The sequence below is a fragment of the Berghia stephanieae genome, chromosome 5 (assembly GCF_034508935.2).
Source record: "Berghia stephanieae isolate SIO BIC M18660-M18661 chromosome 5, UCSD_Bste_1.3, whole genome shotgun sequence".
In the NCBI taxonomy this organism is placed as follows: domain Eukaryota; kingdom Metazoa; phylum Mollusca; class Gastropoda; order Nudibranchia; family Aeolidiidae; genus Berghia; species Berghia stephanieae.
Genome location: NC_088364.1, coordinates 37,350,433 through 37,367,932, shown reverse-complemented (window position 1 = coordinate 37,367,932; position 17,500 = coordinate 37,350,433). Strand labels below are relative to the sequence as shown.

General features: G+C 36.2%; 1 protein-coding gene across 1 annotated transcript in view; it reads left to right on the top strand.

Annotated features, from left to right (window-relative positions):
- LOC144973936 (uncharacterized) overlaps positions 1-17,500 on the top strand; it is a 181,325-nt gene that overhangs the window by 84,918 nt on the left and 78,907 nt on the right. The window contains exons 29-34 of the mRNA XM_078916824.1: positions 250-414; positions 2,932-3,072; positions 4,726-4,958; positions 5,367-5,569; positions 14,695-14,819; positions 17,088-17,220. Coding sequence (XP_078772950.1) covers positions 250-414; positions 2,932-3,072; positions 4,726-4,958; positions 5,367-5,569; positions 14,695-14,819; positions 17,088-17,220 — 1,000 coding nt within the window. The remainder of the gene's footprint in view (positions 1-249; positions 415-2,931; positions 3,073-4,725; positions 4,959-5,366; positions 5,570-14,694; positions 14,820-17,087; positions 17,221-17,500) is intronic.

The following is a 17,500-nucleotide window of genomic DNA, read 5'->3' as shown; positions in this document are numbered from 1 at the left end:
GCCGTCATCTTCTTTTCTTCCTCTTCTTCTTCTTCTTCTTCTTCTTCTTCTTCTTCTTCTTCTTCTTCTTCTTCTTCTTCTTCTTCTTCATGATAATAAGAACATTTCTACTATAATTTATATATGCCAATGTGTGAAAACGATTTACATCAATTGCATAAAGCTTGCACAATGTGGTAACATTCCTCACGCACTTACACACATATGTTCCCATACGTTACTTACATCAACATCAACATCCTTTTTCAGAATATCAGCGACATAGACATCAGCAGCATCGACACCACTAAGGCTGAGTTAAATTTCCCAGCCCGTTTCCTTGACCTAGGTCTATATCGCATCCACTATGAGATGACAATGAAAGGAGATTACGGCGGCAGTACCTTCAAGTCCACGGCCTACACTTATATAATGGTCAGTATGCAACATCTTATCTCACCATTGTAACTTCAGATCAAATCGGTGAAGTAGGTAACGGAGTGCTGGAAAATGAATCTGAATTCAAAATAAACAGAGTGGCGAATATATGATATCTTTTTTAAAATGTTTGTAAGAGCGAGCGAGCGAGAGAGAGAGAGAGAGAGAGAGAGAGAGAGAGAGAGAGAGAGAGAGAGAGAGAGAGAGAGAGAGAGAGAGAGAGAGAGAGAAAGAGAGAGAGAGAGAGAGAGAGAGAGAGAGAGAGAGAGAGAGAGAGAGAGAGAGAGTTTTTCCTGCCCTATCAAAATGCAGATGCGAATGCCGTAGAAAAACCGTTGCCCAAATCGCATTGCTGTTACTGCTCTTTTAGCGCAAACTGTCAGATAATATGGTGTCAATTTGAGTATAATCCGACCCCACATTGTGCAGTTTTGTGGTCTAGAGTTTCGACACCTGGCAATTGATCTGCAGATTCATGATTTCAGTCCCACTGTGGCCGTCATAAGTTGAATCTATGAAAAATGCTCTAAACTTCAATTCTTCACCACAATCAAGCTTTAAATGCGTACGGGCCGGTGGCAGTGTTGTTTCTGTCGTAAAAACCCCAAAAAACCCCAAACAAAACCAGTAATAGCAAGCAGCACCAGCATCGTACACCTCTTATGTCTAGCTTTTCATGTTTGATAATATTGTTGAATTAGGATTCCACTTATAAAAACTTTAAAAAGAAAGAAAAAAAAAAGTCTAGCTCAAACGCAGCAGGTAAAAAACATACTGCAGAACGGAAAAGCCAGCTCTCCCAACAGACAAAACATGTCCAGCTTCTGCACGTTTGGGACTGCGCTTATTTTATTTAACTCTTAACTCCAAAGACCAACGTCTGATTGTAAGCATTTCCACTGTACATCAACAACCGACGTCTGACCGTAAGCAATTCCTCTTTATACCAACGACCGACGTCTGACCGTAAGCAATTCCTCTTTATACCAACGACCCACGTCTGATCGTAAGCATTCCGTCTTTATTCCAACGACTGGCGTCTGATTGTAAGCGTTTCTCCTTTACACTAACGACGGCAGTTCTGATCGTAAATATTTCCTCTTTATACCATCGACTGGCGTCTGATTGTAAGCGTTTCCTCTTTACACTAATGACGGAAGTCTGATCGTAAATGTTTCCTCTTTATACCAACGACTGGCGTCTGATTGTAAGCGTTTCTCCTTTACACTAACGACGGCAGTTCTGATCGTGAATATTTCCTCTTTATACCATCGACTAGCGTCTGATTGTAAGCGTTTCCTCTTTACACTAACGACGGCAGTTCTGATCGTAAATGTTTCCTCTTTATACCAACGACTGGCGTCTGATTGTAAGCGTTTCTCCTTTACACTAACGACGGAAGTCTGATCGTAAATGTTTCCTCTTTATACCATCGACTAGCGTCTGATTGTAAGCGTTTCCTCTTTACACTAACGACGGCAGTTCTGATCGTAAATGTTTCCTCTTTATACCAACGACTGGCGTCTGATTGTAAGCGTTTCTCATTTACACTAACGACGGAAGTCTGATCGTAAATGTTTCCTCTTTATACCAACGACTGGCGTCTGATTGTAAGCGTTTCTCCTTTACACTAACGACGGAAGTCTGATCGTAAATGTTTCCTCTTTATACCAACGAATGGCGTCTGATTGTAAGCGTTTCTTCTATATACTATACAATCCTCAAAAATATCTAAACTTGATACATAAAATTCATATAAAGTTAATTTCTTAGCCATTAACTCACCCTGGCTTAATATCGTTTTGAAGCAATGTGTAACTCGTGCACTTCAAATTTTGATAGATCATGATTATCCCTATCTCATCAGTTCAATAGATAGAACCGCGTTTATGAGTGATTCTCACTAAACTGTATGAACCAGACTATGAACGTTTAATGTTACACATAGTTTTGTGTGTTATGTTGGTATTAGTAGTCGTAGTAGTAGTAGTTGTAGTCGCACTAGTAGTAGTAGTAGTAGTAGTAGTAGTAGTAGTAGTAGTAGTAGTAGTAGTAGTAGGAGAGGAGGAGGAGGGGAGGAGGAGGAAGGGGAGGAGGAGGAGGAGAAGAAGGAGGGGGAGGAGCAGGAGAGAGAAGTAAAAACATGAATAAGAAGGCAAAAGAAGAATAAAGAATAAAAGAAAAAGAAGAAGAAGAAAAAGAAGAAGTACTACTACTTATACTTCTTCTGCCGGGTGGCATTATTTTGAGCTTCTTAGCCAAACGCATACTATCTACATCTGAGATTTCTCTAGAGGACTCCGGTTTGAGACTTTTTTTTGCCAAGTTTAGGGTTTTAATCAATTGTATATGAAGTAATACGTGGGCAAAAATATTTTAAAAAGTGATTGCCAGCCTACAACATTATAAGGTATTGAACATAGCACAAGAGTGAAAATATCCCTTATCTTAATTTTTTTTAAAATGTTTTGCCAAATTATGTGACTTTCTTTTTCCCTTTTCTTTCTTACTCAGGTGGATCCGAGTGATCTAATTGGTGTGATGGTAAATGGGGGCGTGTCTGAAATCACCAGAGGAATATCTGGACCGGCACTAAAGCTTGAACCTCTCGTCTACTCCTACGATCCAGATCTCGAACCCTTACCGAAACCCCAGGTAATCCTTATACACACACACACACACACACACACACACACACACACACACACACACACACAACCATATATATATATATATATATATAAATATAATACATAGTCAACTTTAACTGACATATATGACAGTATATTCCCTCTCTTTTTCATCCAATTTTTTCTTTTCACACTGTTCCAGCTTCTTACTCGTCCCCCCTCCCCACTTGCTTAATTTCCCAAATACGACTTCTCCTTACCCTCCTCCTTCTCCTCCGCCTCCGTTGTCTTCTTCTTCTTCTTCTTCTTCTTCTTCTTCTTCTTCTTCTTCTTCTTCTTCTTCTTCTTCTTCTTCTTCCTCTTCTTCTTCTTCTTCTTCTTCTTCTTCTCTTCTCATCATCATCATCATCATCATCATCCATCATCATCTCCATCATCATCATCATCATCATCATCATCATCATCATCATCATCATCATCATCATCATCAGCATCATCATCATCATTATCTTCTTCTTCTTAATCTTCTTCTTCTTTTGCCTTCTTATTCATGTTGTTACTTCTCTCCCCTGCTCCTCCCCCTCCTGCTCCTCCTCCTCCTCCTCCTCCTCTCCTCCTCCTCCTCCTCCTCCCCCCCCTCCTCCTCCTACTACTACTACTACTACTACTACCACTACTACTACTACTACTACTACTACTAGTGCGACTACAACTGCTATAACAACTACTACTTATACTACTACCACTACTACTACTTATACTACTACTACTACTACTACTACTACTACTACTACTACTACTACTACTACTACTACTACTACTACTACTACTACTACTACTACTACTACTACTCACTACTATACTACTACTACTACTACTACTTTTACTACTACTCTACTATTATACTACTACTACTACTACTACTATACTACTACTACTACTACTACTACTACTACTACTACTACTACTCTACTACTACTACTACTACTACTACTACTACTACTACTACTACTACTACTACTACTACTACTACTACTACTAATACTCCTATTAGTAATGATGGATTGAGACCGACGTAATTCGGCCTTTTTGTTATTGTTTTTAGTCAACCTTTTAAAATGATTAATTCCCACTAAATTCTATAAATCAGACTAAGGTTACACACAGTTGTGCGTGTTGGTACTTATAGTCGGCTGGTGGATGTTGTGAATATTTTACCTAATCGTATTGCATCAATATTGACCGTAGCTAGGGACTGAATGCTTGGCTAAATACAAAGTTCTGGCCTCCCTGTTTAATTTCGTATTAAGAAAAATTACTTAGATATTTATGTGCATTTCCACTATGTGAACTAATACTTGAATGAAGTAATATTTATCAGAATGCTTGTAGATACAAAGAATGATAAGAAAATATACATGAAAGAAAATAGAATTCTCTTATTCAGTCTTAGGGGAAATTTTAAGGTCTATCTCGAGAAATGTTCCTAATTATATATGGGCGTCAGCCTTAGTGCAGCGATATGGGTTATGTTTCATGTTCAAACAGGGCACCAATGAAATGCTTTTTATTGTGGGAAAAGAACATATAACTTTACATGATCAGAAGTATGAAGAGCATTGGGCATGATCGTTGCAATCTGTGGAAAAGCGCTCTATGATTATGCTTTTTTTTTCAGGATCTTAAAGTTACAAACTGGACGTGCCACCTCAAAGGAAATCCATTGGATTCCGGAAATTGTGATCTACCAGCTAACCAACAGACACAGACTATAGACCTCAGCAAATTGACTAAAGACAATACTTATCATATAACTGCCGAGATTGAGAAGACAACGAACGACGGCCGCAAGGCGACGACTGATATATTCGTTGCTATCGTCGACGGTGATCCTCCAGCCGTTACAATTGTGTAAGTACCTTTACAACGGCAATTTTTCAGATGGAGATCGAGATTTGGCAAGACAATGTCAATCATTTTTCGATACACAATATGGGATTCTTGAACTCCTGCATTTGAAACTTGGAACAAGTTCCCAATCATCATCATAATAATCATTACTATTTACCACATCTTCATTGGTTTGCAAAACGGAAGTATTGAAAAAGCGCTCGAATCGGTGGACAATAAGACGTCTCAAATGCTCCTCCATCACATATATTAGCCCTATTAGAAAGTAATTTTAGATCCATACTAAATGAAATGAAATAAGACTTAAGCCAAGCATTATTGATATCAATCTATTAATATGTAATGGTAAAGGACATAACGCGTATAGAAATGCGACAAACTATCCCTTTGCTTCATGTGTCATTACAGACCACGAGAAGGCAGCGTATACTTCCAGCAATCCGATGGTTATCGAATCCTTCAAACTTCTCGGTTCGCAATGTCGTGCACCTGCGACAACTGCAATGCCGCTGATGATTTGACTTACCAATGGAGTATTTACTTGGATGACTACAGGTGGGCTGACGGTTGGAGACCGTTAGAAGAATCGGATACGGACAGTCGTGTTCTTGGTAAGTCAAAGTCAAATTTATCCCATGGTCTTAAAGAAGACACTAGTTTTGTTTTTTCAAATTTTGTTGTTGTTGTTGTTGCCGAATTAAGGATTGTCAGAATGTTTTATTTATACGTTTGGTTACAGAATCATGCCATCGTAGTTTGTGAGTTCAGTGTCAGAATGTCAGGATGATTATATTTTTATCATTCTTCTAGGGTTAATTTAAGGCAACACTGCTCCCATAATGGGCAAGGAGGTACTTATTGTGTCTTCTATCCTCCCTATATCTGTTTTCCAACTTCCAACTTGCTTTCTGTCCTTGTCTTGGAATGAGATAACTTGGTTTTGTCCTGGCACTGGTCGGATACCCTGGCTAGGGAATCAATCAAATGATTAGTTAATTTTGGGAGATTATATACTTTTCCTTGCAAATCATCTATCTGTTATGCGCTGCATCATGTTTTGTTTACATGTTATATATGATTTGAAAACATTTGAGTGTGTTCCTCTAAGTGGGTACCTGTGCTATACGTCAGGATGAGACATATAGGTGATCTCAAACTAAGTAATTTGATAGTGTGCTCTTGGAATCTACATCTGTTTCCTATTTGAACCAATTCCCGTTTGTCTTACCTTTTCTTGGGTGCTCTAATTGTAATTCTAGAACTTTTTACTATCCCATCTTCTTCCTTTTTACTGGCGCTGATATGACCTTATTGTGTTGTAAGCGCGGTATAACCCTTAAAAACAAACAAAACAAAACAAGGCAACACTGAGCATATCATTGTCTATATTTTGACAAGACAAAAGCAACCGCTGTATAGCGGTCAAAATTGTAAAAATCAATACAACATCTGGCACATCGTCAGTGAGCAAGGCACAACTTCGGAGTGATATCTTCCTTATCAATCAAGATATGGAATATCTCAGAGAAAACATATGGATTACATAGCATTATGCGCGCCATTTTGACCAGTTTACTACCGTAGTCTGGACAATCATTTATTATAATATTTGGCTAGAAATCTCGTACTTGAAATATCGATCGAAATTTGAAGGACGAGTTTTCTGGCCAAATTTTAAATACATGTTTATATAGACTACGGCTTTTAACTGGTTATTAACACTGATACTAAGTTTTCTGAAACTGGTAATTATATCATGCCTTTAACAGTGCACTCAAATAATATAATACATATTTCTGTTTGATAGGGCTCTGCAAGATGCAAAATCTGCCAAATGATTTTTATTGATGATACATGCGTGGCTTACACAGTCGAGTCGGTGACAAATTTTAATCCTGTATGAGTAAAAAAGTACAATCCTCAGTGAGCCATGGGGCAAATGAGACCAGTTCATCCCGTCATTGAAGCTTGGGGCAGACGGGAGCAAATGCTTTATACCCGCTTGATATGACATTATTCTTTTGGAACATACTTTTTTCTAGTTCGAATTGTGCAAATTGTTTACTGTTGGATGAAAAAAGAGGCCAAACGCCACTCCTCTTTCTCTCTCTCTCTCTCTCTCTCTCTCTCTCTCTCTCTCTCTCTCTCTCTCTCCCCCCCCTCTCTCTCTGTCTATCTCTCTCTCTATCTCTCTCTCTCCCTCTCTCTCTCTCTCTCTCTCTCTCTATCTATCTCTCTCTCTATCTCTCTCTCTCTCTCTCTCTCTCTCTCGATTGAATATGGGCTCAAACCTGCTCCTTTTGTTACTTAGTCGGTTTTGCCGCCTAATGATACTATAGGAGACCTTCATTAAAATCATAAGTACCGAACAGAAATGATTATAGATGGACCTTTTTTAACACTCAAAACCCTTATTCAGCCAACAACAATTTTAAAAGGTTCTATGATATGTATAATTCAGAGAGAGACTGGAGAAGAGGTCAAAGGAATCTGGTCGGAATAAACAAAAACAATGTTCTCTTCATTTGTGAAAACCTCCTCTCTTATTTTTCTAAATTCTGCGTATCGCATTGTTGTTTTCATTGTTTTTACATTGGCTGAATATGTATTTTGAGCTCCAAAAAATATATTTCTAGTACCTTTTAAAAGTGTTATACTCCTTTTGAGTTCATTACTTTTTAAAGTCCATAGGTAAGAATTGACTTAGTCAAGTTCAGCTATAATACTAAATACATGTATGTGTCAATGGATTAGGTAGATTTTGTTCCGCTCTTTGTTTGCCCTATTGAGGTTTGTGATCTTTTGTAAAATATTTTGCATACACTGCTATAAGTAATGACGAGCTTCGAGTGAAATATGACGTGTTGGCATGAGAGGATGAATTTTTTTCCCAATTATTTAGTCGTCCCAAGTGACAATCTGAATCAGAGTTGATTCAAGCGACTCTCAATGTGAAGCGAGGGATGGGGAATGAGGTCGGGTCGGAGAAAAAGGGGGGGGGGGGGGGCGGGGGGGGCCAAAACAAAAAGTAATAGTTCATGGAGAGGGAGTTTATCCCGGTTCCTATATCGTGAAACAGACTATAGCAATAAGTCGCTTATCTACCAAGAAGTACTTTCCGCCAGATCTAACATACACGACTATCCAATCACTGCTGAGTGGACAGGCAGGAGTTCTGGGAAAAAAATCCCGAACTTCACAAGGGTTCGATCCCAGTCCCTTTGATTGGGAACAGCATGCTTTATCAATTGGACTTTTGCGACTCCCGGGAGCAAAAGAAAAAAAAAAGAGAAGAAGAAATATCAAAACAAAAATGATAATATATGCATTTTATTTTTCTTCTCACAGCTGCCTTATATGGTACCTTTAAATAGCTGTATCCACTTTCCTTTCCAACATTGTGTATAACCCAACACCCTTTGACTCTTATGGTAGATTTGTAACTTTTCACCACTGTTTCGTTTCAAATTCATGACTATTTCCGAAGATATGAGCCCTTGCTCCTCTGTTTCTATCTCTGTTGCTATGTGTTTTGTCTCGTTTCCTATGAAGTTGTATAATATGTATAAATCTTTTGCATATATTAATGGCAACTACCCAAACATTGCAATATGCTGTTTTCATTTTCGGAGCCTATTGACATTAGTTACATCTTCCACGATATAGTTTTAATTAAGCCCATAGAAAAGAAAGAAAGCTATCGGTGTGGACTTATGAGTAAAGCAAAGGTTTTGAAAGAAATCAACACAATGGAGCAATAACATGTCAATTCACAATAAGACAAAAGAAGTAAGAATAGTATATAACAGCCCTGAGAGTAAATGAGGAGTTGTTGTATGCATTGTAAAACAGAAAAAGCAACAATTTTTCAAACCATCAATTTCAAAATAAATGAGGAAGGTCAAGGATGTGTGCATTAATAACAATTATAAATGATTTGCAAATGATATCTGAAATTACAAAATTTAATATTACGTCATGTTGTGGCACAAAACAGTAGAAGATTTAGATATCGTACCAGTGGCAGCCCCTTAGAATGTCTTGGATTGATCACGCATAACGGATAAAAGTCAAGCAAGACATAATTTTACTTAAATAAATAAAATGTTTTAAAATCTAAATCTTTCAAATATATAGCATTGAACATAAATCAAGCATATAACAGCTTTAAAATCTATTATCATTGATCTACCATTTATTGATGCCTTTCGCAACACACGTCTTAAGACCTATCACATAAATACCACATGATTAACTTCTTAGAATAGAACTGAAATTTTAGTGACCTGAGCAATAAATTTAAAGGGTTATAGATACATGAATAGATAATGTCCGAGTGCCCACTTACGGAGCAGGTACTGGAGTAAGATAAATATTTGAAAAAGTGTGTATGAAACAGTGCCAGACAAATCAAGAATGAAAAACTGAAGAAGAAAAATCATCACAAAAATTAGTCTAGAAATGATTTTTCTTGTATTGTTCTTTCTTGCTTTGTCTAGCACTGTTTCATACACAGTCTTTCATATATTTATCATAGATACTATTTCAAGGGTGAGTATACGTTACATGGAATTCCTCTGTGCTATTATTGGCTTATTATAGGGATTATATTATACGATTATTACATTCTTGCTTTTAGAATTCTGGAGATTTTCCCAACCGCTGCACGAGTTTGTACTGCAAGAGTGTAAGAAATCTTTTATTCTAACCTCAGTCGATTCCGATTTCGCCATCTTTGAATAAAAGACATGTTCAAATGATACTTTAAAATAAAGAATCTAATTTTAGTTTAACGATTGATAATCTGACATGATTGTAGACTTCAGTGGTAGATAGAAAAATATTAAAATGATACGGCTTACGTCGTGTGTTGCAAGGAAGGTATTTTCTGTTTGCATTGTTAAAGCTTATTTCTTCTAAGGTTTCAGTAGGCCACTAGTAGCCACAATGTTCTTTCTATCGTAGTATGCATCTATCAGTCACTAATACAGAACAAGGTTATTTCATTTCCACTAATCATTCTTATTGTTTGTGACATCTTTCTCCTCTTTGGATCTATATTATACTGAAGTAGCCGGCGTACGGCAGAGCTCTCTGTAGAAAATTACATGCTTATTTCTGAATCTGTAACATCTGGTTGTTAAATCAATCTCTCATTTTCCTTCTCATACCACAATTACTAATAAAACTGTTCTTGGTCTTTTTCCTTTTTCGTTTCTAATATGTTCTGATTGTAGCTTTGATGTGGGAAAGGTAAAATATTTCGACTGGTAGCAAAGTCAGTGACCAACTGAGTGACTCGACTAGAGTTCTAAACGTTGACCCCGGCACTGTATCCTTGGGTAAGAAACTCCACACACACATTACCTCAATCGACTTGAGTGTGAATGACTACCGGTTGGAACACGACGACGAGTCTGTAATAATTCAGTGAAAACGTTTAGTAAAAGCTTCAACTTAATTCACGAAGACAAAACAATGTAAACACCCTCAGTGACACATCAGATACATACATTAGTTAGGACGACTATGAGATGGTAATGGAAAATGGTGTTACGCCGAGCGAATTAAAATTGGGTTTTTACTCAGCATTTCCATTTTTTCTCCATCTCGTTTTCAAACCTCAAGTAGCAACATAATATGTATCGATGGTCGGCGGATAAAAACTCTGAAGTCTACATACGAATTTGCCCACCATGTTTTATTTAATTCTGGACGGAGCAGACTGCTGATTGCTCGTATGTAGACTTTAGAGTTTTGATCTGCCGATCGTGAATATCGGGACTTCAGAGGTTTGATCTGCCGACCATGATATCTCATTGTCTTAATTGTGGTCTGAAAATCTTGCCAGTATCTATACAAGATCATTTGTCGATGTATTTGTCATTGTTATGTTTCTCTTTTTATATGTACTTTGCCATTAGTACTGCCGAATTATGAAAAAAATACAAGTTTTTAATGTTTTGGCCAGAAAACTCGTCCTTCAAATATCGATCGAATAAAAGGATCTTCATATTGTCAAAAACTCTAAAACCAAAGATTTCGTGAAGTTCAAGGTTTAATAGTTTTTGACAAGATGCAGACACTTTTCTTAGATCGATGCTTGAAAGATGAGATTTCAGGCCAAAATTTAAAAAAAAACTGTTTTTCAGAGTAGCAAAATGATAACTTAAAGATGAAAAATTTAACTCTCTTTGCTATTACTTTCCCAGTCGTTATCCTGTCTCCATATCCTTTAATGTTTCCTCAACGAGCTACTGTGCTTCTATGCTAAAAACAATTTCCCCTTTTGACGTTGACTCTGTGCTTTTATAGTTTTAATGTAATTCTTCGCATTCTCATCTTTAAAAATGCCGAGCATTGATTAGGGCAATATAATGCAAGTTTTGTTTGGATCAGAAATGAATAGAATGTCGTATGACCCACATCCTCAATTTGGCGTTTAAGCAATCAACCAAAAAGCCCAAAGACCTGAGCATTTTTATAGGGCTATTTCCGCTAAAAGCGCTTTTTCAAGGGTAACGAAGCCGCCACAACGCTTAACTTGTCGAGCGAAACACTCCGACTGTAAGACGGAGACAAGTCTGTTAACGAGCAGGTATTCATTTCAACCCGAGTACGTGAAAGAATGTGATTTAAGAGCGTTTTACAGGGACTAAACTTTGGGACTCGAACTCGGAATCTACCGGTCTAAACGCGAGTGTCATACGACAAGTCCACAACATTATGTTGGGCGGGATGAATCAAGTGTCATACAAGTCCACAACATTATGTTCAGCGATGAATCAAGTGTCATCCGACAAGTCCACAACATTATCTTGGGCGGAATGAACCAAGTGTCATACAACAATTCCCCAACATTATGTTGGGCGGGATGAATCAAGTGCCATACAACAAGTCCACAACATTATGTTGGGCGGGATGAATCAAGTGTCATACGACAAGTCCACAACATTATCTTGGGCGGGATGAACCAAGTGTCATACAATAAGTCCACAACAATATCTTGGGTGGGATGAATCACGTGTCATACGTCCCCAACATTATGTTGGGCGGGATGAATCAAGTGTCATACAATAAGTCCACAACATTATGTTGGGCGGGATGAATCAAGTGTCATACAAGTCCGGAACATTATGTTGGGCGGGATGAACCAAGTGTCATACAATAAGTCCACAACATTATGTTGGGCGGGATGAATCAAGTGTCATACAATAAGTCCACAACATTATGTTGGGCGGGATGGACCAAGTGTCATACGACAAGTCCACAACATTATGTTGGCGGGATGAATCAAGTTTCATACGATTAGTCCACAACATTATGTCGGGCGGGATGAACCAAGTGCCGCAAAATGATTTTTAAAGGAATTGGAGTTTAACACACTAGTTTCATTATCTCTATCGAAACTCTTGAACTTAACCCCAGTCCTCGAACACAGGACCTTCCGATCCGAAAGCGGGTGTCATACCACAAGAACACATAGCCGCACAGTTTTAATTAATATGATTGATTTAATTTAATTTTAATTCATCGCCGCCTTAACGACCATTTTCAGAATTTTTTCCAATACTTCACGCTGACTGTACTTATTTGAAGGTCTGATATTATTCATTATGGGCTCTGTTGTAATGAAAATCTTAAAAAAATGACGAAAATTATGGTCCATTATAAAAATGTTAATCTAGGCTCATAATTGGATTCGGATGTCAGACCTGCATATACATGCACCTCGCTTTAACCCCAACTTACACAAAATTGGATCTTTTTTTCCACTTAGAAACAAAAGTGATATGTTCGTGATATTTATCATTTTTCTCCAACAAAACAAACTCTACAAGACATAGATCTAGTTAAATTTTTATAACCATAACTAGAAGGTTTCTTCAAATTTTGTGATGTACAAAAGAAATCAGAATGAGAAATTGTTGATTTCATCGTAACGAATGTGACGATTTTTCTGTGGTTGTTGAGGAAAGGGTTAAAAGAAGCTTTTAACAGAAAATAATTTAAATCAAAGGCCCCATACACCCGATTACTACTGAAAAAACATAGAGGCCGAAATCCGACCAAAAAACAAACAAACAAATATAAAGGGTTGGAAAAATACGGTTTAACAAATAACTTCGAACTTTTTGGGATTTGAACACACTGACTTCTAATGAAGATGTCACTTGTCTAGCGACACAGCGTCATTTTTTATTGTAATGATATACGCAGCATGGAGCATGGACAGGTCAGAGAATGGATGGGTAACAAGCTCAGGTTCTTGACTATTACAACCTATCGCACTCCACCCAGGCGTAAATTGTATATCTGGGCATAGGCATGGAGGAATATATATATATATATATATATATATATATATATATATATATATATATATATATATTCCTCCATGCCTATGCCCAGATATACAATTTATATAAACAGCAACAAATAATTGTAAAATAAGTTAAAATCAGAGAAGATAAGATATACTTTATTGGTCCAGAATGATAATGATTTAGTAACAGTGCGACATATAAGGTAGGTGTTTTGATAAATGAATAAATAAAATGTATGCTCTTTCTTATCTTGCATTCTCTCATTAAGATATGGCAGATTTAATATAGAGGCTCGTGCAACAATAATTATAGGATTATCCATTTAAACAATGTAGCTGTAGAAAGTATATTTGTAATTATAAACCAGTTTTGCTATTTAAGACTAAACATCTAAAGGTAATTCATTTAATCACTAACAACCAATAATTATCTAGTATTATTTTAATTTCAATGTATCGCATATCATTTTAACGACGGTTTATCAATCTTAATCCAAATTTATTGAGTCATGTTTATTTCCATTATATTTCTATGGCACGCACACTGGTGTAGATAAAATCAATTCTCGCAAAAAGTCTGTTTTAAAAAAAAAGACATTTCCGAATGATTATGATGTAGAAAAGTGTGTATCAAAAAGTGCCATACAAAGCAAGAAAAAAAAAATACACCAAAAAAATCCATCCCAGATAATCAGTTTTCCACGACTGGCGAACCTCAGACCTCCTTATTACCGGTTATACTTGCTACTGTTACTTTACACACTTTTAAAGATCTTTATCTTACACCAGTGCCTGCCCCCAAATTTATTCACTTTGTTATTTTCTGAATGATACCATTAATTTATCTATTCAAATTTCTGGCCAACACAAGTATGATTATTAACAATAACTGAGTACCACCCTTATCACCATTTCCGTTGTAATCATCATTTCTTCCTCTTTCTCCCCCACACCCCCTCCCCCCATTTATTCCTCCTCCTTTCCGGTTTCTTCCCTTTTCCCCATTCTTCTTCCTCTTCCTCATTCTCCTGTTCCTCCCAATCATCATCATCATCATCATCATCATCATCGTCATCATCATCATCATCATGATGATCATCATCATCATTATCATTATAATTATTATTTTTGTTATTATTGCTATTATTAATTATCACATCACTATTATCATTATTAATCATCCCTACCACCGCCGTCATCATCATCATCATCATGATCAAATATAATCTTTTACATCGTGATAATCCTTCTTTTCATCATCATCATCATCATCATCATCATCATCATCATCATCATCATCATCATCATCATCATCATTATCATCATCATTATCATCATCATTAACATCATCATCATCATCATCATCATCATCATCATCATCATCATCATCATCATCATCCCTATCAACAGGTCGCCAGTCCAAAGAAATATCCATCGCAGCCTCTTTGTTTGAGACATTTGAAGCCACAATCATGAAGGTCCAATGCGAACTGACATCACCCAAAGGAAAGGGATCCGTTGCTACAAGACTTAGGGTACAAAACTAGTAAACCGCTTTTTTGTTGTTGTCATTTGGGCCAGGAAACGGTTGCTTCAAGATGGGCCTTATTTGTCAAAGTCTTTTAACTTAAGACTTTTGCCAAAATGATAAAAAAAAATGTGTTTCTTTAGTTTGTAGCATGCGGTAGCAATAAATATAGGCTAATCTACTGTTGCAAAAAGATATTACTAAAACAAAATAGAGTTTTTGTATGGCGCAAAATGTAATAAATTTGTTTAAAATTCTTTACAAGAGATACTAAGGCAATTATATTTCTTAAAGCAGGACTAGACAAGACGCCCTTAGGGTACTATAACAATTATGATTATCGCTGTTGGCAGACAGGTGCCCATTTTACGCATGGGTGGGATATGTGTAAAGAGCTTTTCCAAAAACTCAAAGTTGCGCCATTTACAATGAGATTGAAAGAAGGGATCTAAACTGTCTGAAGACGAGTCGACGATTTTGGGGTGCTTATGTATTCGTAAATACTTAGTACACCTGAAATAGTCTGACAAAAAAAAATCGCAGATAATGCCATTGATGTCAACCAATAAAATCGCGATTACGCGAGTTTTCAGAACACATCTCTCTGTTGAAATTGAATGGTTTAAAATATGGAACAAAAGTGTGATGTTAAAAACTGGTTCCAATCTAAATGGAAATGTAAAACCATTCCTCAGGAGGACTGGATACCTTCTGGTTTTAGAGTGATGTCATCTTATTTTCTAGTCTAAATTAATGCTGGTCGTCAATAAAGATCATCAATCCTTGCTCTTTTACGTCCCGTATTCTTAAGAATCTGCTCATTAATCATGCTACTAAAATAGTTATGCCACCTATGATTCATTATGAAACCTATTCATGATTACACTTTCGATGAGTTTGGAACCGGAAAAGTAGAAGGTTTGACGTCACGACTTCTCTACTCTAGTGTCTGCTTTGACAGTCGCTGTCTAAAACCTAATTTTTGAAATATGTCGTATTATGCATTTTTATTAGGTTTTTTCCCCGTACTCAATACGCTTCAAAATGCTTTATTTACTTTCTTTGCAGGCCTCCTCATGGAACCAAAATTATATTTCGTGTCATATCAGTCTCTTATTATCAACTTCTAAAATAATCTGCAGATTTATTGCCCATTGCAAATAAAAAATGATAACTAACGGGCTGGAAGAAAAGTACAAAATTAACGCCTATATATAATGATAATGGTAATGATGATGATGATGATGATGATGATGATGATGATGATGATGATGATGATGATGATAATAATAGTAATAATAATAATAATAATAATAATAATAATAATAATAATAATAATAATAATAATAATAATAATAATAATAATAATTTTTTTTCTAAGGTCAATATACCTATACCTGTTTATTGTCGTATTTAAAAGACGGAGATAATTCTAAATTGGCAAAGCAACGACAAACTTTGGGTGTCTCCCATTCCTGAGGTTAAAAAAAAAAAAAGAAAAAAAAATAATAATAATGATAATAATGATAATAATAATAATAATAATAATAATAATAATAATAATAATAATAATAATAATAATAATAATAATAATAATAATAATGACAATAATAATAATAATAATAATAATAATAATAATAATAATAATAATAATAATAATATAATAATAATAATAATAATATAATAATAATAATAATAATAATAATAAGAAGAAGAAGAAGAAGAAGAAGAAGGAATCATTTATAATATAGCACCAATATCTGGTTCAGCTATGAGCTCTTAAACATTTCATTACCACTCTCCATCTCAGGTATAAGGTGGACATGACGGATATTGGTAAAGTAGTCGTTTAAAAAAAAGAGACGCCCCTTACTGCATAGAATTATATTAGCTTTCATACTGCTCGCCTAGGGATGAATAAAGCATTGAGAAGCGAACTGAGAAATGCCAATCTTTTGATTGGTTCTACATAAATATTCATCAGCTTAATCTATTAGTTAACCGCCTAACTCTGGAAAGCCATATATATAAAAATTTGGCCAGGAAACTCGTCCTTCAAATATCCATCGATTTAAATGACCCCCATCTTGGCAAAAACCCTCAAACCTGGGAATTTGCGAGATCCTATGTTTGAGAGTTTTTTTTTCTCCTAGACGAGGGTCATTTAAATTGATCGATATTCCAAGTACGAGTTTTCTGGTCAAATTCTTAAATACCTTACGTTTATGTACTAGAGTTACTGGTTAATCGGTTTTATCTATTTATTGCCATATAGGTGAACAGTCCACCCGAGGGAGGCACCTGCACTGTGGGACCCTATAACACGACATATACTACAGAAAAAGCCTGGACCATCAACGTGGACGGTTGGAAAGATGAGGATGGACTGTCAAAGTACCAATTCTCTAGTAAGTTGATGGGTCTTGATCGATGTGCACTCATTTTCAAATAATATGTACACGTTGGTCTTGACCATATTATTATTGTATAGCTTCCACGCATACTACTCGTATTCAATTACTTCTCTACAACAGTTATCCTACTGCGTTGTCTGATGATAGTGGTTATATTTGTTATTAATAATTGACTGTTTTATCCATGATGATGATGATAATGATAATATTTTTTTTTCAGAATGATAATTTATATACTATAGTCCAAGTATGCTACTATATGACTACTACTACT